The sequence below is a fragment of the Urocitellus parryii genome, chromosome 4, assembly GCF_045843805.1.
Source record: "Urocitellus parryii isolate mUroPar1 chromosome 4, mUroPar1.hap1, whole genome shotgun sequence".
Lineage (NCBI taxonomy): Eukaryota > Metazoa > Chordata > Mammalia > Rodentia > Sciuridae > Urocitellus > Urocitellus parryii.
In genome coordinates this window covers 210,513,879-210,539,257 of record NC_135534.1, presented here as the reverse complement: position 1 = coordinate 210,539,257, position 25,379 = coordinate 210,513,879, and the positions used below count along the sequence as shown (strand labels likewise).

The 25,379-nt window shown below is 62.1% G+C and overlaps 2 protein-coding genes across 8 annotated transcripts in view; one reads left to right on the top strand and one right to left on the bottom strand.

Annotated features, from left to right (window-relative positions):
• Positions 1 to 25,093, top strand: part of Agpat2 (1-acylglycerol-3-phosphate O-acyltransferase 2) — a 29,657-nt gene extending 4,564 nt beyond the window's left edge. The window contains exons 2-6 of one of the 2 annotated variants that reach the window (XM_026395560.2): positions 1,702 to 1,835; positions 2,354 to 2,529; positions 2,698 to 2,793; positions 3,838 to 3,910; positions 24,309 to 25,093. In XM_026395560.2, coding sequence (XP_026251345.1) covers positions 1,702 to 1,835; positions 2,354 to 2,529; positions 2,698 to 2,793; positions 3,838 to 3,910; positions 24,309 to 24,343 — 514 coding nt within the window. In that variant the 3' untranslated portion in view covers positions 24,344 to 25,093. Of the gene's footprint in view, positions 1 to 1,701; positions 1,836 to 2,353; positions 2,530 to 2,697; positions 2,794 to 3,837; positions 3,911 to 4,594; positions 5,339 to 24,308 lie in introns of those variants that run through there. The other variant, XM_026395559.2, reaches the window with a different exon arrangement.
• On the bottom strand, positions 5,787 to 17,832 carry Egfl7 (EGF like domain multiple 7). 6 transcript variants are annotated; one of them, XM_026395553.2, is made up of 10 exons: positions 14,623 to 14,808; positions 12,999 to 13,088; positions 9,486 to 9,607; positions 9,197 to 9,313; positions 8,128 to 8,243; positions 7,831 to 7,943; positions 7,595 to 7,759; positions 6,991 to 7,055; positions 6,265 to 6,427; positions 5,787 to 6,152 (listed from the first exon to the last, which is right to left on the bottom strand). In XM_026395553.2, exons 1-10 carry the CDS (start codon positions 14,795 to 14,797, stop codon positions 6,130 to 6,132), a joined length of 1,149 nt encoding a protein of 382 aa, XP_026251338.2. In that variant the 5' UTR covers positions 14,798 to 14,808; the 3' UTR covers positions 5,787 to 6,129. The 6 variants fall into 6 exon arrangements, with proteins under 6 accessions (XP_026251338.2, XP_026251339.2, XP_026251342.2 ...); XM_026395554.2 differs by lacking the exons at positions 12,999 to 13,088; positions 14,623 to 14,808 and adding an exon at positions 17,584 to 17,832 and having other exon boundaries at positions 6,265 to 6,469; XM_026395557.2 differs by lacking the exons at positions 12,999 to 13,088; positions 14,623 to 14,808 and adding an exon at positions 17,584 to 17,607 and having other exon boundaries at positions 6,265 to 6,469; positions 7,831 to 7,926.
• Positions 25,094 to 25,379: the final 286 nt, after the last annotated feature.

Below are 25,379 nucleotides of genomic sequence, written 5' to 3'. Positions count from 1 at the left end.
CCTGGCCTTCCAGGTGCCCTGTGGGCATTTTTGTTTCCCCAGTTCAGCATTCAGCCCTCTGCTGCCATGGGGAGAACTCCTGGCAGAGCCACTCAGGGCCAAGGAGACCAGGCGCTCAGGGCTTCTGGTGCTGCCCTCCCCACAGATGCTCCGGTCAGCGCCTCTTTCCCCAGCTCTGGCCACACCTCCTGCTTTCAGTTTCAGTCCCGCCCTGTCTGTGACAATGTGAAGAGTGAAGACAGGTTCCCGGTTCAATTTGACTTTCTTTGATAACTGGTGAGTGAGCTGTTTTCCATAGGTATTGGACATTGGCCTTTTTAGTTTTCTTGCAAGTTGTCTGAGTGTGTCTTCAATCCTCACTTACTCCCAGGAGCTGTGTTTTACAGGTGGGAAAATGGCATGGACCCCAAAGAGCCAGCCAGTTCTCCCTACCAGTGTCCAGGATCCAGGACCAGCCCATACCCCCCATGGCTGGGGATGGCGGGCAGGTCTGTCCTAGAGAGGAGACGGCCCAGCAGATCTGAGGAACAGGCAGGCACAGGTTTCTTGGACCTGGGGACAGTGCTGGCCGAGTTACCCCAATTAAACCCTGAGCCTCCGTGAGTGGCAGCTTCCTCACCAGGAGAGCTGCCCCTCCCTGGAGTCAGCCTTGTGGCAAGACAGCTGGTCAGGAGCCTGGACTTTGGTCACAGAAGGACCTGTGCTGTGGGAGTCCACTTCTGCCAGGTCTCAGATTCAGCTGTGGAGACAGGGCAAAGGCAGTTTCCAGGGCTTGGGCAGCGGGGCAGTCTGTGCAGGAAGGTGGGTGTTCTGTGGATGGACGTGGCGAGGGCAGCAGAGCAGGGTGAGCCTGCCTGATGTGCAGAGGTGGGCCCCTGAGGAGGGTCAGGGCCCTGTATGTGACGGTGTCTTTTGCCATGGTTGGAGTGGGGCCCTGGCCGACGCCTCTGCTCTGCTGTGAGCCTGCGCTCGGAGCCTGGGGAGCTACTTCACTGACCTGTGGATGGGGTCCCTCTTCCCCTTGGGACTGGGGGATCACATGACAGGGCTGCACTCATCTGCGTGGACAGCAGAGGGTGTGGGGCCGTAGCCCCCAGGTCATTGGGTGGCACATCCCCTGACACCTGCTGTCCACAGGGCTGGGGAGGATCAGGCTCTCTGCTGGGGGCTGTGGGGTGAGCCTGCGCCTTTGGGCTCTGTCTCCTCATGGGCTAACCTCCTGACTGGCAATGTCCTGTCCTGTCCTGTTCCAGATGTGTGCAAAGCCAGGCCAAGGCCACCCCTAACGCCACATCCCTCTGGCCTGGTCAGCACTGAGGACACATTCTCTGGGTGACAGGACTGGATACAGGAGACTTGAGATGTCCCCTGGGAGGCCAGGCCTCTGCAGGATGCTGGGACCCCTCTCGCCCCATCTTGTCCATCATTAGCCTCACCCACTCCTGGGTGGTCCCCACCTGCCTGCCAGGCATGTTCCCTTGGGAGGGCTGAGCAAGCATGGTGCAGGGGAGGCCAGCAGCCCTGCCAGCCCCAGGATCCAGTGCCTGACTCTTGAACCCTTTGTCTTGCCATCTGCTGCTGTGGCAGAGGCAGGCTGGGCCCTGGACAGCATCTTCTCCCTACCTGGCCCCCACTCCTTCCCTAGGCCTTAGGCCACGCCCCTGGCCACTGACCTCTGCTCATTGCTGCCTCTGTCCACAGAATCATCAGCTGGTTTGTACGGTCCTTTAAGTATGCCTACGGCCTTCGTTTTGACATCAAGGGCCGGGAGAACCTGGAGGTGGACCGGCCCTGTGTCATCATCTCCAACCACCAGAGCATCCTGGACATGATGGGTAGGCCACCAAAGGCATGTGTGCTCTGCTCCTGGGGTGGGGGTGGGCAGGTGAGCCAGGTGCTGGGCAGACACGGGAAGGGGTCCTGGATGTCCCTCCAGCCACTGGCTTCCCTTAGGCTGGACAGTAAAAGCAACCGGCTGCTTGTGTCTGACACTGGGCACAGGGCTATACCGCAACCCAGGCTGGGAGCTTGTTCGGGTACCTCCCCAAAAGATGGTCAGGCCAAAGACCAGATGGAGTGCCAGGTGGGCAGTGGGGAGCAGGGGGTCACCTCTTTCTTCTCTGGCTGAGGGGTCCAATTGGGATGATACTGCCCTGTCTCTGTCTCTCCCCCATGTCTCTGCCTCTGTCACTCTGTGTCTTCTGTCTCTGTGTCTCTGTCTCTCCCTGTCTCTCCATCTCCTGTCTTCTGCCTCTGTCTCTCTTCTCCCCGTCTCTTCCGCCTGTCTCTGCCCCTCTCTCTCATGGTTCTGGTCTCCCTCTGCCCCTCCTTGGTTGTCCCCTGCTGCCGGCAGGCCTCATGGAGATCCTCCCCAAGCGCTGTGTGCAGATCGCCAAGCGGGAGCTCCTGTTCCTGGGGCCAGTGGGCCTGATCATGTACCTCGGGGGCGTCTTCTTCATCAACCGGCAGCGCTCCAGCACTGCCTTGACCGTGATGGCGGACCTGGGCGAGCGCATGGTCGAGGAGAATGTGAGTGTGGGCCGCAGTGTGGCTGTTGGCAGAGAGTCTGTGGGTTGCACGGGGCGCTCAGGACCCACTCCATGCTGCGTGGTCCTGGGAGGGGCAGCATGGCCTCCCTGGGGTGGCCCAGGTGGCAGTGGACAGCCCGGGACACAGTCGGCTCCTCTCTCCCCACAGCTCAAAGTGTGGATCTACCCCGAGGGCACACGCAATGACAACGGGGACCTGCTGCCCTTCAAGAAAGGTGCCTTTCACTTGGCAGTGCAGGCCCAGGTAGGTGGGAGCCCAGATCAGGGTGGCTCAAGGCTGAAGGTGACTGCTGGGGCTCAGGGATCCCTTGCAGTGGGCAGGGACAGGGCCTCATCACCACATGCTGAGGTGGGCGCCCTTGGGCCCTCTACCACTGGGCAGTTAAGGTCAGTCCTCCCTCCAGCCCAGGCAACTGGCTGCCCCCCGGCAGCACCTGAGAGCCAGTGGCCTGCCTCAGTAGGGGGCTTTGAGAAGCAGGGACCAAGGCGAGGAGCCAGGCCTGCTTGCTGAGCCCTGTCTGTGCTGGCTTGTGCTGAGCACTCCTCCAGGGAGTGGGCTGGCCGGGACGGCAGGCTACAGAGCACACGAGCATGGGTCGTGGCCTCAGGGTCCTCAGCCTTCAGGGGCAGTAATGTGGCCCAGAGGTGTTGTGGGAGCCCAGGGGGTATCTACCATGGAGAGTGGTCTCCTGGAGGGTGAAGGGGGTCCACTAGCTCCTGCTCTATGCTGGGGAGACTCATGTTGGGGGGAAGCCACTGTCCAGGGTCAAGGAAAGGGTCTTCCGAACGCTGGACTGGTCACAGCTCAGTAGACGTATTCTCTTCTCTGCCCCTATGGTGGGTGGCCTCCAGTGCCCTGGTGCCTAGTCCTGAGGCTCCTCCCAGGACCCACATGCCTGCAGCCACCCTGCTCTCTGGCCCAAGCCTCTAGCCAAGGGGTAGAAGACACTCCTGCCTGGGCCTGGGGCTGGAGTCATTTCTACCTTGCCAGTGGTGTGGCCGTGGGGTTGGGGCTAGACTGGCAAGGCCTGGGAGAAGAGAGATTTCCCAGTCACCTGTCTCCCCAGGGCCTGCTCCTCTGCAGTCTGCCTGCCCATGTCCCGAGGTCCCATGACAGTTTGGGTTAATGATCATCCCCAGGTGCCACCTGTCACTGGTGGCTCTGACCCTGGGGCCTTCGAGGGATGTCAGGAGGCACCAGCCCCTCCCCTGGGTAGTGCTGCACTGGCCTCCTGAGTTGGGGGACAGGCGGGACATGCCCGCTCAGCCTGGCATGTCCCTGTGGCAGGTGCCCATTGTTCCTGTGGTGTACTCCTCCTTCTCCTCCTTCTACAACCTCAAGACCAAGCTCTTCACCTCAGGTGAGCCCCTGCCAGCCTCATACCTAGGGCCCTGTTCCTGGTGGCTGCTTGGTGGAGTGACCCCACCCTGGGCCTGTGGCCCTGCGAGGGGGCTGTAGAGGGTCTGTTTTCAGATGAGGAAACTAAGGCTCCAGAGGGTGGAAGGGCCCAAGTGTGCTTGCAGGTGGGACCTGTGGAGGTGGACACTGACCGTCCAGTCCTGGCGCTGCATGGGCAGCCCAGGGAACCACCACTAGCCACAGAGCTGGCCTGTCCAGCAGTGCTGGCTTCAGGCGGGGGCCCTGATGCCACTCTTGCTTATCTGGGGGGGGGTCAGAGGTTGAAGGCAGTAGGGGAGGAGCCAAACACCATCTCCCCACAGCCCAAACTGCTGAGGACAGATGTCGGGGTGCAATAGGGGCTGGCCAGGAGGGGCAGAGGGGGCTTTCTGGGGTGGGAGTGTCCTGTGTGGCCATTGGTAGTCACTGGGTGGGGGAGACCATGGCAAGCACCGGGTGCACACTTGGGAGCAGCTTTATTGGTCAGCATCGCCTCAGGACAAGCCCACAATGGCCAGGAGCTGGGTGGGCCCAGCCCTCCAGGTCCAGGTCTCAAGGCTCAGGCTCAGGACAGGGTGGCCAGTGGGGGCAAGGCTGGGGCAGCAGCAGGGTGGCCCCCAGCTGCTGATACCACTGTCCACCCCAGGGACAATCAAGGTCCAGGTGCTGGATGCCATCCCCACCAGTGGCCTCACCGTGGCCAACGTTCCCAAGCTCATGGACACTTGCTACCACGCCATGAGGAGCACCTTCTTCCACTTGTCCAGGACTCCCCAGGAGAACGGGACCATTGAGGGACCTGCTGTCCAGCCAGCCCAGTAGCCCTGGCCATGGGGTGGGGGACCTGGGGCAGGGCAGGCGGGAGGCAGAAGACTAGGAATGGACAGAGGGACACCCCCTCCCAGGCTGCCAAATATCACCGTGTCTGGCTCCCTGGCTCCCGGCTCTCACTTGGACCCTGGAAGCAGGAAGCCCTTTGTCACTGGCCTCAGATGAAGGCCCCTGATGTCTCTTCCAGGAGTGAGCTGGAAGGAGCCTCATGCCTGTGCCCCCAGGATCTGGTATGTGGCCTCAGGCAGGCTTAGCCCCAAGCCTTCCGGGGAAACTGAGAGCCCCTGGGATGTCCAGACTGAGGCCACCCCTGCCCTGGCCCAGGTCCTGGTATATCTGCAGGGCCCACAGGGTGCAGAGTCAGGCTCAGGGGTCCAGGCCATGGCCTGCATCAGGCCTTCAGTGAGAGAAGAGGCTTGGGGGCTGGGACTGCCTTGTTTCACCCAGCCTGGGCCACAGGGAGCTGGAGGGCAGGGTCTGCAGCTCCCACCGGCTTCAAGGATGTCTGTGGGTCAGTGTTATACTCAGTTCTTTTTTATAAATGAACTCTTGGAAGTAATTGTTGAGCTGTGATCATTTAGAGGATGTGCAGGGGCTTCCCAGGTCTCTGTCCAGGGGCAATCTTCCAGGCTGCCTGTGCTGCCCGCTGCCCAAACTGGTGGGCTAGCTGCCCTCCCAGGGTCCAGTGAGAAGGCCTCCAGCCCCAGCAGGGTGGGCTACCGTCACCCACAGTGCCTTCCTCATGGCTGTGGGGGTCGAGGGGGCAGGTGACTGACTGCCTGGAGACGGGGGACAGAGGCCAGCTGTGCAGTGGGGAAGCACCAGCTGAGCTTACGTGGCGATCACGACCTCAGGAAGCTCACGGCCACCTGCCTCAGCCCTGACAGCACCAGGAGCCTGGTGTGGTGGGCCTGGAGTGTCTTCCCTGAACCCCACCATGGCAGAGGGTCTGCACGGGGCAGCACCTTCCTCCTACCCCAGACCATCCATGGACAGCAGCTCAAGTCTTGATTTTATTCTGGCAGACATGAGACAGGCCTCTGCCCTGGTCCAGGCAGACTGCCCAGTGAGCCCCAGTGGTCCCCAGCCCTGGGCATGCAGCCCCCGTACCTTCCCTGGCCTCTGACCCACCAGGCCCTGGAAAATCCAGCCATGGTGGGAGGGCGTTCATGCAGAGGACCTCACCCCACACCTAAGTCCTCCCTGGGAGCCTTCTAAGGCAGTGGGACAAAGAAAGGGCCCTTCCCAGCCTGCCCACAGCCGTCACCAGGAATGGCATCGGGCCCAGCTAGGGGACTAGAGGTAGGGGAGCTGGGGTGGGTCAGTGCAGCCTGCAGTGCGGAAGGCTCCTCACAGCTCCTTCTTGCATGAGCCTAGAGGCAGAAGAGGGGACCGTGTCAACAGTCAGACCTGCCTGTCCCCATGGTGGACACACTGGCCCAAGATGGTTCCCAAGCTTCCATGGCAGGTGGCTGTGGCACTCACAAGACCCCAGCTGCTCCTCCAGGAAGGATATCTGCTCGCTCAGTGAGTCAATGCGGTCCAGCTGCTGCAGTGAGTGGGCTAGGAGGCGGCCAGGGTCCTGGAGTCCCTGATCCACGGCCTGCGAGGCCAGGCTGTGCAGTGGGGCAAGCACCAGCTGCAGCTTCTGTGGAGATGCAGGAGGCTGACGACCCAGGGCCATCCCCTCCTGCGCTTGCATAAGACTTAAGGAGAACCAGTGAGGGCTGGGTAGGCTGGACAGGGCTGGGCAGTGCCGGCCCCCAGCTCTGGCAACAGGGCTCTTCTCGCCACTAGAGGGAGCTGCTGCTTGAAGGGCCGAGAAGCTGGGTGGACCTGAAGGACATCAGACAGGCCAAGGCCTGGGCACTTGGTCCTAAGGTTTTAAGTTTCGGTAGAGGGACAAGAAGGGTCTCCGAGCCCATGGCTTTGTGGGAAGGCCAGCAAAAGCTTGACCTGCTATGGCAAGTGGAGGTGGGCTCTGGGTCTGGGCTCCCACTCCAAGCATGGCCTGGGGAGGGGTATCCAAGCTCAGCTCCTCCTGGCCAGGAGTCCCAGCCAATGTCCCACTGCCCCTGCCCAAAGAGCCCCTGGACTTCTGGAAGAAGGAAATGGGGGCCTTTGGGCTACCCCATGGAGCCTCACAACCATCCCTCAGGGAGAGCCATGTCCTGGGAGGCCAGGGGGGTCCGTGGCCCCCCCAGTCCTCACCTGCTCCAGCATGTCCACCCGGGACTGTAGCTGACGCACCTCCTCTCTCACCATGCTGTCCACTCCTGCAGGCAGATCCAGGTGTGGTCAAGAGGATGGTCCCCACCCCACCCCACCCAATCCTGAGGCTGGCCTCTGATCCTGAGGACCACCTGGCACGTCCAGCCCCCACCCTGCCCCTTGGTGCAGGGCCAGGCTTGCTGTGCTGACCCGGGGTCCGAGGTGCTCCTGGTGCGGGGCTGCAGACGGCGCATTATTACTCACGGTACGAGTTTGAAGTGTCACAGCGCGTACCAAAAGTAATAATGCCCCGTCACCAGCGGAGGCACGGTGATTCTCCAGGTTGCTGGTGCTTGCATCTCTTGGCTGAGGCAAGGCCTCAGGGAAACCTCCCCTCAGTGCCTTCTGGGAACCCTGGGGGCAGGGCCTCCTGCTCCTTCCACCCACAGAACTGCCCAGCAGCCCAGCCACCTGGGCTCAGTCCTCTCTGTGTGATGCTGACCCAGGCCAGGGCTGACTGCCCTCAGTGCACCTAGGGTGATGCCCACCCACCTGCCCACTGCCCCAGGCCAGGCCCAGCAGTAGGGTGGAGGGGTGAGCTCACCTGTTGTGGGACCTGGGGCCACCCTGGGGGGCCCTCCCTTGGGCAGGCAGAGTGTGCCATCTGCAGACGGGCCGTGCCCCTCCCAGCACTGGCACCAGTAGCTGCCTGCAGTGTTGACACAGCGCTGGGGACAGCCGGCTCCTCCAGTGCTGCACTCGTCCACATCTAGGAAACGGGGGTCAGCGGTGCCTGCAGAGGACCTCCCCAGCCCCTCATGGAGGCACAGCCAACCTTACCTGTCTGGCAGGTGTCACCCTGCCACCCTGCAGGGCAGTGGCAGTGGCCTGGATGGACACAGCTCCCTCCGTTCCCACACGGTGGCTGGCATATTGCTGTGGGTAGGGGAGGCCTGTCACCAGTGTAGGGTGACAGGGCCCTGCGTCAGCAGCCAGGGAAGGGGGCGCTCTGCAGCAAGGGGTGCCCTGCTGGTCACCCGGTAGCAGGAATCCTGATGCCAGGTACCCCCTCCAGGCCCCCCCGGGGTGGCAGTACCTGGGGACGGCAGTGTCCTGGGACCAGCTGCCCTCCCTCACCTGCTCCGCAGGCCCCAGGGAGCCCACTGGTCCTCTTCCAGCCAGGGCAGCAGGCGAATTGCGGCCGGGCAGGGGCCGGCCCAGGGCTGCGGCGATAGGCGGTCCTGTAGATAGTGCTGTAGGGGTGGGGACTGCTCAGAGGGGCTGACAACTGGGTGGCCCAGGCCTGGCTTTACCCTGCCCACTTGGTCTGCCAGCTTCTGAGCACCAGAACAGGGTCACTCCCAGGTGTCCTCAGAGGTCCTCTCCCCAGGGATGTCAATTCAGAGTCACTGCATAGGGTTTCCCTAGGTGGCTGCTCCAGTGTTGAAGAAGCCCCAGCTGTGCCTGGCACAGAGCAGGGACAGTGCCAGGCCCGTGAGTGCCTCTTCATCCCGAGCCTGTGACGAGGGCATCTAGCCAGAGGGGCAGGCCTACCTGGTCCTGCAGCTGGTCACTGGCAGAACCAGCTTAACCTTGGCCTTCTTCATTTCCCTGGGGTCTGGCACCTGGGATTGTCATCTTCTACCTCTGGGGATCAGGAGCCCCTGGTTCTGGAGTCCTGGCCTTCTACCCCTAGTGGGGAGCTCACAAACTATCCTGTTCCTTCCCACCCTTTCCCAAGATTTCTGGATGGGGCAGGCTAAGCTCCCTAAACTCAGGAACAAGGACCCTGCCTGCAGCTGAGTCCTGAGCCGCAGGACCCCAAGGCTGGTGTGTTAATCTGACGGATGTAGAGGGGCCTGGGGGCCTCCATCCACGCCCTCAGGGACTGTCGTGGGGAGGATGACCACTGGAGCCCTGGGTACAGCCAGAGAGACTGAGACAGTTGCCACCCCAAGTCACAGAAAGCTTTAGCCAATGGTGTCAAGGGTGGGCAGGCGGGCTGAGCACCCTGGAAGCTAAGGGTACAGATGGGTGGACAGCCCCTGGAAAAACGGGGGATTCCCTGGGAAGTGATGTCCTCAGACTCAGACAACTGAGACCTACTGCCTTGGCTTTGGCTTGCCATCTCGGGTCAGGTCCCTCTTGAGCCAGGTGGTGGATAGGTACCTTGGAGGGTTGGTCCTGGGGTCCTGAGGACACTTACCGGTAGGTGCTGCAGGCTCGGTGCCCATCGCAAGTGGTGAGGAGCGGTTGGTACACACGCTGCACGAAGGACTCGGAGATGGGGCCCCTGGCAACTCCCACCGCACATACCCTGCGGCTGTGGCAGGGCAGGCAGAGGGTCAGAAGAAGGTCCCACAGCCAGGAGCCACCCAGCCCCGGGCCCATGAGATCCCACAGGGAATCCCCTTGAGATTTGGAGGCTGCCTTGGGGAAGATCTGAGGGCTCTTGGCTCCCACTCCAGCACCCTGAGGCCCAAGCCCTGGCTCACCTGGGCCGGTAGACATGCTCCGTGCCACCCACAGCCAGCACCAGAAACCACACTAGAAGCAGCTCCTGGGAGCCCCACATGGCCTGTGTGTCCAGGAGGGATGGCCTTGTCCTCTGGGTGTCCTGGGCACAAAGCAGGACCCCATTAGCCCTCCTGCAGACTCTTCTCTATCCCAAGCCTCTGGTGGAGTCCGCACCTTCAGCTTTGTGAGGCCTGCCTAGCTCAGCCACTTGCTGGGGCCTCCCACCAGGGGGACAGCCCCAAGGGTCAATGCCAGCTCCCCCTGCTCCAGGTGGCCAGCCAGAGCCAGGCTGCTGTCCAGGGTTCTTGGGGAAGGAGGTATCTGGGCCTTTTGGGCTAGGGAGCTGAACCTGAGGGTACCCAAAGCTCCAGCTGGACCAGTCATCCTTCCCTCCCCTGGCTGGTTTTAGGGCCCTTGTGGTCACAGGAAGCAGGGGCCAGCTTGACCTCCGCTCCCAGTCTGCTAACAGGGCATTAGTGGGCAGAGCTGGAATTCAGCCTAGCCTGGGACTGGCCACACCATCACAGCCCTTCTGGACTTTGGGTCCTTGTCTGCCAATAGAAAGCCAGTAGGGGGCACTGTGGGGTCTGTATCAGGTGCAGGTGTCCGGCCTCCACCAGCAGGTGCACCATAGCCAGGAGGCATCATAGGGTGCACATCCTGAGGCCAGGGGAGGAAGGCCACAACTACGAGGAGCGTCCCTGCCAGTCTGAAGCACATGTGCAGTCTCTGGTGTTCCCAGAGCAGTTTTCCCCGGGGCCCACAACTAGGGGAGTAAGGGGCACCCACAATGCAGATGCCAGCGGAGCCCATCTCCAGCCCTCTCCTGGCTCTGGGTGGGGGCCAGGGAGGCAGGGGGAGGCCACCTGGGAATGTAAGAAGCTCCAGCCAGAATTAATAGTCAGTGATGCTGGGGGTGGAGAGTCGGCATGGGGAAGGGCATCTGCCTCCTGTCCTGTAGTAGCCCAGCAGGGTGGTGAGTTACATCCAAGGCTGGACATGGTGCTTTCTCAAGGGCTTGGCTCCTCCCATGGGCTGCCCTAGCCCTGTAGGGCCCCCTCCCCACTCCACTGGGCAGGAAAGGGCCAGCAGACAGGCAGGGTGGAGCCTGGGGTAATGTCAGGACTCAGCTTCCTCAGACACCATGAGGGTCTCTGAGGCCCTTCTTGCTCTGACAGCCCTAGGTGATTACTGAGCCCTGGCCGCCAGCCAACCCCCACCCAGAGGGGAAAGGAAGCCTGTGCTGGCTTCCTGGGTCACTCAGCTGGGGTCAACTCCAAGCTGGGTCCCTGTATCATGGGGTTCTGGGTGGGAAGGCAGCTGGCAGGGGAGCTTCGCACATCCTGCTTCTGCTGAAGTAGAGAGAAGGGAGGGCAGGGTCTGTGAGTGGGCAGGGACAGTTTCTTGGACAGGGGTGTATCCTGCCAATCAGACCTGGCTAGGGAAGATTAACCCTAGAGGTGGTCCCTGGGGGAGGAAACGGTTGGAGGTGGGCCTATTGGTCCAGGCAAGAATCAGGTGGTCCTTGGGAGTTGGGACAGGAAGGAAAAGGTGGGCCAGCAGCCTCATTAGCCTGTGCTGGGCAGGGGGATGTGGAGCTTGGCCTGGGGGCAGCTCCTTTCTGCCCCAAACATTCATCCACAGCGCGCAGGTACTTCAGGCTGTCTAGAAAGGGAACCGTGCTTAAAGAAACTCGATTTTTGAAAGTCATGCTTTCCCCAAGGCCAGAGAAAGCCGGTGCAGGCGAAGGCTGGCAGAGTCTCATTTCCCTTCGCCTGTTCAGCCACTGGGGCCCGGGGCGCAGCGGGCGGGTGGTGGCGTCGCCTCCAGGTTGATAAGCAATCATGTCCCCTCCGACTGTAACCAAGGGCCCTGCCCACCACCTCCACTCCCCGCCTGGCGGCCCGCAGCCCACACAGGGTTGGGGGAGGCTGGGTGCTTAGTGGGAGAGCCCTGGCCAACGTAGGGAAAGGGCCCCATCCCCTCGCGCCTAAGCGGTGTCTGGATGTTATCGCCCAGGGAGAGGGTGGAGGGGCGCGGGAGGCAGGAGGACCCGACGCGCTTAGCGGGGGCGCGCTCTCCACTGCCCGCCTCCTGCCGCCGCCTCCTCGGCTCTGTGCGGTGGGAGCGGGGATGGAGCGTGACATCCCCTGGACGGCCCAGCCGGGCTGGGTTGCGGTGTGGGGGCCTCGAGGCCTCGAGTCAGCTTGGGGGGCGCAGGCCGGGGTCAGGGTGAGGGGCCGCGGCGCCAGGTCGCCAGCAGGGGGCGCCATTTCTCAAGGCCGCTGGGCCCACTCCCCGGGCGGCCGCAGGACCGGGTCTGGGCGTGGGGTCCGCGAGCCCCGCGCGGCCCAGCCGCGGCCCCCACGCGCTCACCTCTTGGGTCCCTGCAATCGCTCGGCGTCGCCCGGGTGACCGCCCCCAGCTCCGCTCCCGGTAGCCCGGGCCTCCCCGGTCCCGCCTGAGCGGCCCGCAGACCCCCGCCCCCGGCGCCCTACGTCCCGGCCCCGGCTCCCTCCGCACTCACCGCGCGATCCGGGGCGCGCACGCGCCGCCGCCGCCGCCGCCGCCGCCGCAGCCGCGCCGAGGGGGCCCCGAGCCCCGCCCCGCCCCGCCCCCGGCCCCGCCCCACCTGGCGGCCACGGCGGAGCCCGGCCCCCGCCTGGTGGGCTCACGGTGCCGCCCCGATCCCATTGCGCGGGTCGGGGAAACTGAGGCCCCCTGTCCGAGAGCTCCCGGAGACGCTCAATGGGCCAGCGAGAACCCGGGGTCTTGGCTCAAGTTGGCCTCTGAGCGCTGCCCCGCACCCCTGAGTCCCCATCGCAAGTCCTGGTCCTTCCGGAGCCCCTAGCCTGGCAGCTGGTAGAACGCTTGGCGACTGGGGTCACCAAACTCCGCTAGCGCTGGAAACCAGATGCGACAAGGGGCACCCATACTGAGTCTATGCTAACTCTAGCCCAAGGGTTGGCCCCAGGATGGTAATCAGAGCCGCCAACCCACCAGCATGAAAGGAGAAGCCAATTTGACCTCCACCTGCAGCCACTATGGGATAGGCATCAGGACCCTCTTCCCAGAGACCCAGAACCCGCCCAGAGTCAGAACAGTGCCCAGATGGGTCCTGGGTGTGACCTCAAGCTGCCCTCCTAACCGTAGTATGTCTTATTTGGGGCAGTTAAGACCACTGAGAGCTCCTCCCTATGGTTGAAGACCCCTCATCCCCATGGTCACCTCCAGAGGCTCCTAGGCTGATCATCTCCTCCCCACTTCAATTTCCACACTTGTGTTCAGGGCTAAAGTGTCACAGTGCCTCTGGTATAATCACACTTTGATGCCTGATTATCTCAAGAGTGTGAGGCCCTGGCCCACCCACCTTGGCAGTTCCTTGACCCTGAGCCTGGCCCTGATCGGTAACGGTTGCACACACAGGTGAAATGTGCTCCTGGCAAGGCCAGGCCCTGTGGCTGCCACCTGGAGGCCTGCTGAGAACTCACCGGGTGTGGGGGAGCTCGTCATCCCCTGCACACTGGAGACTGCTGCTCTTCTACGTGAGGGGGGCCACCACAACTCGCTGGTGCCGGGGGCTGCAGGTCACAGATGGCATGTGGATTAGTGCCTTGGCAGATCCTTGGTCTCCCTGAGGCCCAGGGGCTGGGAAGGGGCTCTGAGTCTAGGCTCTGATGTGGTCATGGCACTGCAGCCTGCAACCTGCACTAGACCTATAGACTCCATCCTGCACCCACCTCCACCCTAGGTCCCCAGACAAACTGGCCTCTTGGAGCTGCCCAGGGAGCAGCCACAGTGGTGGGTTTAGGCTCCCATCTGTAAAATGGGGTTGTTGCTCAAAGTCTGGCTCTAAGGACCAGGTGCAAAGAAAAAAGCTTGGGTGTGGTGTGAGGGGCCTGCAGATGGATGGGGAAGGCCCACAGCTCTGAGCTGCACGTGTGCTGAAGGGGAGCCCCTGAGCGAGGCCTCGCCCTTCTCCATTCAGCAGCCTCTGCCCTGGACCCACGGATCCTGGGAACCTCTGAAAGTGGGTCTAAGGGGATGTCTATTGTTGGGAATGGGGGCTCCTGGATTTCCTGACCCCCTAAATCCAAGAGGGAAGCTCTTGCTCAGTCCTGAGGAGGGAGCAGGGCTTGGAGGCCCTGGGAAGGAGAGGCCCCTGCCCCATCCTCTGAAGCTATGGCGGCCGCTCAACCCTTGGCCAGCAGTCCACCCCTCCTGCCCATCAGGCAGAGAAGATGCAGCAAAAAAGGAAGCTCAGAGGTGCTTGCACTGGTCCTCCTGCCCTAACCTGGGCTGAGGCCTCACCTGAACAGTGGGCCTTCTTTGACAGGCCTTTTCACACCAAAGACAGGGGTGGGGACCAAAAGACCTGGTGCTGCTTTGGGGGATTTGAGACCTTGACTACCTAACTTAGGGGCTGGGGAGGAGAACAGGAGGCTTCCTTGGTGGACAGGGTGGGCCAAAAGGGTCACCCTGTGTCCACATTGCACCCCTCCAAGTTGTCCCTGAGATTGAGCCCCCAAAGCCAGCCCAGCAGGAGAGGGGTGCTGCTCCCTGCCCCACAGGCTGTGCCCCCAGGACACATAGCTCATTTGTGCTACAGATGGGCTTCGGGGTCCCTCCCTTGGGGCTGATCCCCAGACCAACATATTTCCCTGATTTCCCTGGGGGTGTTGTCCACTAGGGGCAATCTGAGAAGACCCCAGCCCTCAGCACACTGGGTTGCAGCAGAGGAATAGTGAGGGGAACCAAGCCCCGCTGAGATTTGCTGCCAAGCCCAGGGGTCCCTCTGGGGAAGCCGTGAGGGGTGGCAGAGGTGAGGCTGTGAGCCAGGCCATCTTCAGTCTCCCTGTAGAGGCACACAGCCACTGCGCAGCCAGGGATGAGGGGTGGGAGTCCAGACTGGGACACCCACTAGTGGGGGCTTGGCCCAGAGCCTCAGCGGGGACAGCACCAGCCAGAAAGGCAAGTGGGATTGCAGCTGGGACAGCATCCAGAGGTGGCCGGCTCAAGCCCAGCCAACGGGGGCTGCAGCCACCTCATCCCACACGGGGGTACTCAGGGCCCTCTCTGCCCGCTCCCTGCCCCTGCAGAGTCACCCTGCCATACCTGATGCCGCCCAGGCTTGGCCACAGCCACCACTGCTGCCTACTCGGGCCAGGCATGGTCCCTGCCCCTTGTGGGGGTGTTGGGCCCAGACACCCCAAGGCACCTCCTGAGGCCGGTCGCCTGTCCTGTCCGCTGCAGCCTCCATCTCGGCCTGCGGAGTGGCCGACTGGGGCATGGAGGCTCCTCCCGGGCAAGGAAGGGCGGCTTTTTATGCTGGGTCCCGTGTAAATCGGGATTGGGATGGGCCCTTCCCGACCGGACTTCCTGTGTGTGTTCTCCTCTGATAACGGGGATCTGTCAGCGAACAAACAGGGGGCTGGGGGCAGTGGGGGCTGCTGAGAGGGGCCAGCGGGCTGCCAGGGAGGGGGAGCTGTCTCCTGGGACTTCTTGGTTTATCCCTGAAGCAGCCAGAGAGTGGGCTCTGGCTCAGCTGCAGCCTGGCTGGTGGCCCTCAGGACTGTGGGACAGATGATGTGGAGCCAAGGCCTTCCCACAGGCCCATCCATGTGGCAGAGGGATCTTCTGCATCTTTGAGCCACCCCCAGATGACACAGTGTGGGAACTTGGAGGGGTCCAGCCCAAGGAAGCGGCCAGCCATGCTGGAGACTTGGCCAGTGGGTCAGGTGGTGCATGGCAGGACCCCTCTGGAAGGATCTGGGGGTGGCAGGACAGGCTGGACAGTCTGAGAACAGCCTGTCCTGTGGGTCCTGAGGCCCACCCAGGGTTGGCTGTGGGAGGGGTGATAGGAGGGACAGACGTGAACGGGGAGACTCCAGCTTTCTCCAGGATTCTGAGCTCTTTCTCTTCAGAAAGAGCTGCCCACAGGCAGTAAGCCCTGCCCTAGAGATGGGCATGGAGGCCCAAAGCCCTGACCCACTTCGCTGGGGTGCTCAGGGAAGAGGGTGCTCGGGACCTGGAGGGCCAAATATGCTCTCAGTCCCTTGTCCTCCCTTCCTTGACCTCCGGCAGGCTAGGGAAGGATGCAGGAGCTTTGGGGTGGCCAAAGTGGGAGCCCCTCAGATTCCCTGAGGTCTTACCCCCAGGTCTCGAGCTCAGCAGTGGGAGTCCAGGCTGGGCACACAGACCTTAACAGTGGATGAGGTGGGACGCACACTGTGCAGAGGGCCAACAGTTCCCAAGGTCACACCCCAGACTGCAGTGGGCCGAGTGTGCCCAGGAGCAGGGCCTCGCAACCTTGGCTGTCCTTGGGGCAGGAGCCCTGCTTTGGGGTCAGCCCCTGCCTGCCTAAGGCCTGGGACGCCCTTGTTCCTCAGGCCCTGGGAGTCTCTCTTGCTCCAGCTTTCTCTGCCTTGCCCAGATGAATACTTCAGGCCGAGAGGGAGGTGGGAGAGACTTGGCAAATCCCCTGTGGGGCCACTGGGCATCAGCAGGGTCAGCCCCCAGACCCCATGGCCAGGGGAATGGGCTGCTGCAGGCACCAGGCTGTCAGGGAGCAGGGGCTTCTCTCTGGTGGCCCAGGCGAGCCCACCCTGCCACAGATGGTGTCCGTCCCCCAGACTCGTTTCCTCACCTGTTCCATGGGAGTAAGAGGGGTGCTTGCCACCAGGTCTTGATGGCGGAAGGGGGCTCCTGGCATGTGGGTGGTGTTAATCTAAGTGAGAGGGGTTTGGGGGCCTCTTTCAGGAGTGGATAGGCAGAGTCCCCCCTCCCCATGCCCCTCCACGCTTGCCTCCCTGCAGTCTGGTCTTCATTCCCATTGTAACACTTTAGCCCCCAGCCCCCGCCCAAGAGTTCATCTTGCACACCAGAGCCAGGGTGTCCTGCCGGTGTACAGGGCCCATGAGACCCAGGCCCCAGCCTGGAGGGGCCCCTCTGCCCCTGGCTCTAGGGCCTGCCTGTCTCTGCCTCAGCCCCACACCCAGGGATTTGCTCTGGCCCCAGGGGCAGAACTAGCCTTGGTTCAGGCTGGCTAGATCCGGGCCTTTTATATACAGAAGGGGAAACTGAGGCCCAGAGAGGGTGGAGATCTGGCCCAGGTGAGCCATGAGGGACAGCAGGACTTGCTCTGGGCTCTGCTCAGGAGTAGCTGTTCCTCCCTTTCTCAGGAACCCCAGTTCCTCCTGGCCCCCAATCTGGACAGTCCAGGCATCAGACCTTGCCCAGGATGGCAGGGGCTGGAAGTACTTGGCAGCACTGGAGGGCTGGTAGGCCACCCCTCACCCTGGCACTCAGCACAAGGGAACCCTGTTGGTGGCTGAACGGTGGGCTTGCAGGCAGGAGGGTTTAATCCTGGGTCCCTGCGTGTCTGGATACCTCGTGCTGGGCTCCTGGGTGCCAGCAAGGCCTTGCCCAATCTGTACCCTCCTGTCTCTGGTCCTCTCCTGACAAGTTCTGCCTCCTTCTAGCCCCTCCCAGTCAAGACTAGGTCCCACCCAAGGGAAGGGGCCTTGGCACAGGGCCCCAAATGCCAAGCTTGTCTGTACCCTAACTGAACCCCTGGGGGGTGCTCCTTGAGCCTCCCCCATCCCTCAGGGGACCTCAAGGGGGGGGGGGGTCCTGGCTCTCCGCTCTGACATGAGGTGTGTTGAGGAGAGGTCTCAGGATCCACTGGCTTGTCCCACTACTCCTTCCCTGCAGGTGCCCACTAGGTGCCCACTTCCGCCAGACCCCTCTCCTCTGCCCTCTGATGGTGCCCGTTTGGGATCACTGAATGCTTCGAAGGAGTCGGTGCGGGCCCCTACCCAGGCCTGTGCTGCCCCCACTGCAGGCAGAGAGCTCCACCCCAGCCCAGCCTCCCCTCGCAGCCCCGCAGGTGGGGCCCTGGTGGGCCTGCTCCCATCCAGGCCCGAGAGCCCTGAGCTGGGGCCTCACCCCCTCAGGGTGGTGTCCAGGCAGGGGCAGGCTGTGGTGGGGACGCTGGCGCTTTGGTTCCCACACTGGGCCTCAGATCCCCATCTGTGGCTGCGTTGGACTGGATTGTCACAGCTGCCTCCAGCCTACCTGTTAGTGTGCTGAGGTTGCTGGTGAAGGGGACGCAGCCTCGTTCCCACAGTGTGCAGGCCAGAGGGGAGGAGTGGCAGGGCCAGCCAGAGCCCCTGAGCCTCATGGACCCCTCCTGGGGTCCCTCACCGCTGAGCTCCTGGCCTCCGCAGCCCCAGGAGAGGGCGGATCAAGCCCCTGGCAGAAGCCAGCGTGGGCATCTCAGGTGGTGTGAGACCCGGGGCGGTGGGTGCAGACTGTGAGCTGCAGGAAGAGGGACCAGAGCCCAGGGCTGTGGAGAGGTGGGCTTCCTGTTTATCCTGTGGAGCGGCAGCTGGCCTCAGGGACAGGATGGCTCTGTCAGCCGCAGGTCCAGCCTCATGCCAGACGTGGCTGCGCCTTCCCATCAGAGGCTGCGTCTGGCCCAGGGACTGGTCCCCCGTGAGGGCTGGAAGGGAGGTGGCTGGGCAGGGGTCACTGAGGGCCTGATGAGCTGACCACTCCTAGGCTGGGCCAGTCCGAGAGGGAGTGAAGCTGTGGCCTGTTGTTCTGGCAGTGTCCTGAGGTGGGGCCCACAGCTCTCCCTCCGCCGTGTCTGAGAAGCCTGTGTGTGCAGTGCCTCCTGGGACACCCCTTTGGTTGACAAGGCCTAGAGGCCCAGGGCAGAGCTGCTGGCCCAAGGCGGCAGGGGGATGGAGCTTGGACATGGGCAGACTCTGGGGGACAGTTGGCCTCTTCCCCTTGCTGCTCCCGTCTCCCTCCTGGCGCCTCTCCCCGCACGCCCGGCTTTCTGCTGTCCTCCCACTTGGAGCTCAGCCAGAGGCCCAGGTGGTGTTGCCTCCTCTTGGGCTCTCAGCATGTCCCTGTGGGCTCAGCCTCCAAGTGTCAGAAAGGGTCCCCCTGCCACCATCCCCACCCGGGGAGCCGCCACATTTCCTGTTTGGATGGCACTTCTACCCGCCTTGGCCTTGGCCCCTGCCTGCCACGCTCAGTTCTGCTAGAGCTCCAGACAGGGGGCCTGAGGTGGAGCCCTTCTCCATGGGCATCAATCTCGGACCCACTGGGGGAGCAGGGCCCACCCTGCACCTGGGACTGAGCAGTGGGGACCAGGGCACGGGGAAGCACCGCCCCCACCTGGCTGGCTGTGTCGCTTGGAGGGGGCTGGGCCAACCCCATGGCAGCAAGATGGTAGCGTAGGAGCCTGCCCATCGCAGAGCCCTCGTGCTGTGTCCAGGGACGGCTCTCCTGAGGAGACCATGCCCTGTAGGGACCTCGAGATGCTCCTGGGCTGCTTTTGTCATGTAGCTACTGCTTGTCACCTTGGTCTGCTGGGGGAACAGGCTGCTGGTGCCTGGGGGCTCCTTCCAAGAGCACATAGAACGTCCTCTTGGGGCATGCACCTGGGCTGTTCCTGGGGAGCCGCTGGCCCCAGAAGCGGCAGAAGCCAGCAACCAGCGCCTGACATTCTCCGGGCCATGGCCTCCACAGTGCAGGCCCACCATGCCCCACAGCTCGGGGCACTTGCTGCTGTCCATCTTTCTTTCAGCTGTGCTGTGCATCAGTTGAGGCCTGGTTGTTCGCAATGTCCTGAGGTGACCACAGAACCCTCCCCTGTGAAAAGGCTCTTCTCACAGCGAGACATCTGGGGGTGAGAGCTCAGGGGCCGGAGTCCCCTGCTCACCAGCAGGCGAGTGTCTGCCGAGACATGTGCACACCAAAGCGCAAGACAGTCGGATGGGAGGAGCAGGACGGTGCCCACACACCAGCCATAAGCCTGGGTCCCCAGGTGGGCACTAGATCCCACCTGAAAACACACACAGTGGGCCCCAGGGGCCCCATGCGAGCCTTGCTGAGTGGGTGAGCTTGACCAGAGCTGAGCCCCCACCTGGTGCTGCTGCTAGGGCCTGGGGTCACCCCTCGGGGTCCTCAGCCCTGCCTCAGCAGCTCCTCCCAGCGCCAGGCTCTGCAACCATGAGGCCAGCTCCACCTCACAGAGCTTGCTATGGGAGCAGGAAGGGAGTTGCTGGGCCCAGCGCACCCTCCAGGACTGGGACCCCGACGGGAGCTGCGCCTAGCAGGGCTGCCACTCAACAAGCCGGTGGGTGGGTCGGCTGTCGCGGGTGAGGGGAAAAAACACTTTATCTCCAGGGCGGAAAGGGAAGTTCCTGAGATGGCGCTGGGCAGGTTGGTGGAGGTGGGCGCTAGGGCAGCACCCCAGCCTCCACTTGGAGCTATCCTGTCCCCCCCACGCTGCCTGGCAGGGAAACTGGGAGCTGAGCACCCTGAAGCCTTTCAGGAAGTAACCAGAGGAGCAGCTCCCGCTGCCAGGCGCTGTGCTGTGCTCCCTCGGGCTGTTACGGACCCCTCTACAGAGGACGGAGACTCAGGGCACTGACTGCTCAAGGCCACAGACCCACAGCTGCCTCGTCCCCAGCCTCGGCAGGCACAGGGGCAGGGCTCCCTTCTCCCTGGTGATGACTGCCCACTGGACCCAGTGGTCAGTGGAGGAAGAGGGCTCTGGGAAAGGAGTCACAAGTCACCTCAGCCCATCAGTGCCTCTTGTGGGGCTATCATGACCCCCAGGGACATTAGGGGCCCTGGAGGCTTCTCTGCCTCAGTTTCCCCATATGTCAGATGGGGTGATGAGGGTCTCTGTAGCCCGGGGGGTGCTCTCCAAGCTTCCAGGCCTGGTGTGGACAGTCTGGTCCAGGCCTTCACAGGGCACAGAAGGAGAATGCAGAGCTGGCCTCCATTCCTGCCGGGGCCTGAGGCCCGAGCCCAGAGCTCAGGCAGGTGGCCCTGCAGCGCCTGCAGCTCCGGTGGCCCCTGCTTTTCAGCCTCACAGTCGCCCATTATTCTTATTTTTAATATCCTTAAAAAATGTAACGAGAGGAAGGGAAAACAGGCCTGGTGGGGCCAGAAATCTCTGTTTCCTCTCAGCCAGGAAACAGGAAGTGCGTGTGCAGGGGAGATGGGGAACCGGCCCCAGAGAACAATGGGAGCCCCTCCAGAGGGGAAGGGCAACTGCGTCAGGCCCGGGGCTGCAGGAAGCCGACCCCCGCACCCTGGCAGTGTTGCCATGAAACTCAGGAGCTCCTCTAGTGGGAGCAGGGGGAGCTGGCCCCAGTCCGGGAAGTCAGGCTCCTGGGGTCTTAGCGACCATCTGACTGTCCTGATTCACCTGCGTAAACTGGAGTCCAGACAGTAAGAAGCTGGCCTGGGCACCTGGGAGTAGGAGACAGCACGCCAATGGCCATCCTGTCGGGGTTGAGATTGGAGGCTGCAGGTTGCCGGCCTTCAGCCCCCTCCACCACCTGCCCCTGGATCTTCTGGGGCAGGAGAGGGATGGGGAGGCAGGTGCTGGGCCTGCTGGACAGCATGAGCCCAGGGCTCCCAGTAACATGGCCAGGACTCTGCACTGGCCGGGCTCCTGTGGGCTCCTGTCTTGTGGGCGCGTCAGCCTCCAGGTCTGCCTGAGCTCCACTGAGAAGCTGTACAGCCTGCCCACTTAAATATGGAACTCCATGTGGGAACAGTCAAGAGCAGCTGTGGGTCAGCGAGCTGTGGCCCTCGGGCCCAGGTGCCCGCTCACCTACTACCTGTCTCTAATTTGTCCTCTGGACATTTCCATGTGCACGGAGGGGGCAGTGTGAGGTCTTTGGTCACTGGCTTCTTTCACTGATTGTCTCCAGATCCTTCCAAGTTGGAGCATAGGTGAGAGCTTTGTTCCCTCCTGTGTCAAGAGTGTCCAGTGTGACTGTCCAGTGTGACAGCGCTTGTCCTGGTCCATGGTGGGCCTTTGCCCTGTCTCTACCCTTGGCTGAACTCACTGCTGTGAACAAGCATCTGCATGGTTTGGCAGGGACTTTAGCTCCTTTCTCTCACGCAGGCACCAGGGCCAGGGGTTTCTAGCATCACGTGGTCAGTGGCTGCCCTGCTATGCCTTCCTAGCCTGTGGTTTCTGACACACAAACTTTGGAAAGCCCCAGGGACACTAGAGGGGCTAGTGGGGACAGGGCAGAGGTGTCCCCAGATCCTGACAGGAGGTACACAAGAGGGTGGTGTGGGGAACGTACAGGAGCTGCCCTCTCTGTCCTCCCCTGCCCAGGCACAGAGCTGACCCTAACCCTAACCCCCATAAGGCTCAGAGGCCTGCCCTACAGTGTGTCCTTCTGCAGTTGAGGACTGGGGCTTGCCTGAGGCTTCAGCCTGGGAGAAGCAGAGTGACCTGGGCAGCGGCTGCCTGGCCTCAGAACCAGGTCTGTCCTCCTGGGTGGGAGGTGGCTGAAGGAGCAAGGAAGCAGCACTCCCAGCCAGCCTGGTGGGAATGAGTCCTGCAAGACGGAGCCCAAGGGGGCAGGAGGCCCAGCTGTCCTCTCCTGCACCTGAGAGGGCTCAGTGGCTTCTCCTCTCCTGCAGGAGCCCTTGGGCCAGGACAGGATACAGGCTCCCACGGGCTGTGGGGCCAGTGGCTAACCTCCCGCCAAATGTCCAAGGGGCCGGACAAGATGAGACTTCCTTTCTGCAGATTCCCGTGGGGTCAGATCCCAGTGGGGGTCTGCCCTGGGCCTGCTGACCTGGTCAGACCCCCCCCAGGAGGTGACCCCTGGTGTGCTCTCAGGCTGCCCACTGGAATGTGTAGCTGTTCCGCCTCAGCGCCCGGAAAGCATCTGCAGCCCGGACCCAGCCTGCTCTCCCCGCCCTGGCTCTTGATCCCGGACAAAGGAGCCAGGGCCAGGAAGGCCAGGCGCCACCCACCAGTGGGGCAGGGGCTGTGCTGGGAACTCGCCAGCTCTGGACCTGGGGCTCTCAGGTTCTTCTCTGGGCCCCCGCTTCTGCCCTAGATCCTAAGGGGTCTATCAAGACCCCTTCCAAATGCATCCACCATCATGCCAGGAGAGAACTAGGGCCCAGAGAGGTTGCCCAAGTCCCACAGCAGCAAGAGACAAAGCCAGAGCAGAATTCAGGTCACTCTGTGGCCAAGTCTGTGTCCCCTGCCCTTTCCCACCTGTGGCTCCCAGTTCAAGGATTCCCATGGCTGGGCAGCCAGGTGCTCCAGGCCTGGGTCCCTGTCTCCTCTCCTCCCAGACTGTGGTCCCACCCTGTTCTTTCCCACTTGTCCCCCTGGGGTGACTGTGTGAAGGTGGCCCTGTGCTTTTCCCAGGCAGAGGGGGCAGGGCACTCCCAGGCCCTGGCAGCCGCTCCGCCCCAGGAGGGAGCACACCATGTGGGGGTTTCGGCACCACTGCTACAGGCCGCCATGTGGACCCTCGGGACACCCACTGGACTCAGCTAGGATGCCCAGCTCCCCCGCCCCCACGCTCAGGCCTGCTGGGGACCACTGCTTCTCCAGTCAAGCCCTGCTCTGGACAATGACCGGAAACCCTGGCTCAGACTGCAGGCCGGCACGTGGGCCCCGGGGGGAAGTGGGGGCTGCTGAGTGAGCCAGGCTCTCCCCCAGCAGCCCTCACAGAAACATGCTGTCGCTGCCTCCAGGCCACATGTGGACACTGCCCCTTGGAGGCCTGGGCAGGCAGAAGGTTCAGGAAGTTGGCCACAGATGGGCCTCAGGCCCTGGGCTCAGAGAGGGACTTCCACCTTGTCCCCACCACCAGACCCCATGGGTTGAGGGGCAGAGCGGGAGGGCTCAGGAACTGTGGTCGATGAAGATGATGGCGATTGTCACCACTGGTGGGAGGGCTGCAGGGCACCAAACCCCCACCCTGTCTGGCCCCCTGTCTGGAAGGACGCTGCTCCCAGGGCCCCCTGAGAACAGGTCCCAGCACAGCACACTGGCAGGGAGGGCTGACTCCATGGCACAGCAAGGCTGCAGGCTGGGCACTCCCAAGGAGAGAGCCGTCATCACCAGGAGCCAGCACCAGCTGAGGGACCTCGGGCGGCAGCAGGAAGACCACTCCAGGCCTGCGGATAATTTATTTTTATTTATTTATTTATTTATTTTATTTTATTTTTTTTGAGAGAGTGAGAGAGGAGAGAGAGAGAGAGATAGAGAATTTTTAATATTTATTTTTTAGTTCTCGGCAGACACAACATCTTTGTTGGTATGTGGTGCTGAGGATCGAACCCGGGCCGCACGCATGCCAGGCGAGCGCGCTACCGCTTGAGCCACATCCCCAGCCCGATAATTTATTTGTTGATATTCATTTTATGATTCCAAAATAAGAATTGATTTCTTGCTTGCTGTCCAGCTCTCGAGAGGAGCCGGTTGGATCTGAGGCACAAAAGCAGGACAGAGAAGCCCCCACGACCCAGCTTTTGGGAGCTTCTGCAAGCCAGGCCCTGTTCTTACTGAGACTGATCCTCACATGCTTACAACCATCCTAGGGGAGTCCTTGTGCCCCCCCTTGACAGAAAGAAGCCATCTAGCTGAGTCCCAGCTCCACAGCGCCAGGGGCAGGCCTCCATGTTGGTGACAGGGACAGATGTCCCTTAGATCAACTGAGGTGAAATTCAGACAGATATACACGGGTTTTTTTTGGTACTGGGGATTGAACTCAGGGGCACTTGACCACTGAGCCCCATCCCAGCCCTATTTTGTGTTTTATTTAGAGACAGGGTCTCACTGAGTTGCTTAGGGCCTTGCTTTTGCTGAGGCTGGCTTTGAACTTGTGATCCCCTTCCCTCAGCCTCCCAAGCTGCTGAGATTACAGAAGTATGCCACTGTGCCTGGCTGACATATGTATTCTTTTTTTTTTTTTAATTTTTTTTTAATATTTATTTTTTAGTTCTCGGCGGACACAACATCTTTGTTTGTATGTGATGCTGAGGATCAGCAAAGATGCGCTGAGGACTGGTAGCCATTCCACGCCCCTGGAAGCACCCCATGCCCCACCCAGCCCAGCAGCGTTAAGTGCCTGCTGCTCCCTGCACCTCCAAGTCTCTGGAGCTGCCCAGCCAGGACCTGCTCAGGATCCCACCGCGGAGAGCTGCTCACTCCTTTGCACTGCCCCAGCCTGGCTCCAGCTCAGGGACCAAGCTCAGACAGGTGGAGAGAGCGCGGCACACAGGAGAACAGGAGGGGAAGAGTGGGGTGCTATTCCAACAAGGGGTTCATGGCGACTCGGGGGGACCTGGAGGACATTACACGAAGTGGTCTGGCCAGGGAGAGGCCAGGTGCAGCCCTTGCCCTGGAGAGCTCCAGAGTCCAGCTCACAGAGCAGGGAGAGGGAGCCGTGCAGTGGGAGGGTGTGAGGTTGCAGACTTTGGTCAAAGCACACAAACTTTCAGCTAGACCCGAGGAGTACCCCCATGAAATATGGAGCGAGGCGGGGACTCCAGCAGCGACGTGGCACTGTGATCTCGAACCCCAGGGGTGGCATCTTCTTTAATTCTTGCTGTGCTGAGGTTCAAACCCAGGTTCTTGGGGACCTACCACCGAGCTGCCCCTCAGCCCTAAGGGAATGGATTTTAAGTGCTGTCACCAGAGAAAAATGACAGTCAGTGAGGTAATGCTTGTGTTGGTTAGCCGGATTAGGCCCTCCACGGTGTACACAAACTTAAAACTCATGGATGACATACGTCAATACAATTTTTATTCTTGACTGAAAACAAAAAATTCAAGGTGCTGGGGAAAGAAGAAATCCTGAAGACGGCCGAGGGGACGGTGGAGGTGAGGCGCTGGGCGCTGGCCTCTGAGCCCCTCCTTAACAGGGCCCCAGCTCCTCTCGGATGCAGCGTTGGGGCCCACGGAATGGCCCCTCGGGGAATTTGCTTTTTTCCTAACTTTCAGAGCAGTGAGGGACCCTGGGGACTGGGGACTATCCTTCGTGGATGTGTTCTTTGCTCAGGAGCCTGTG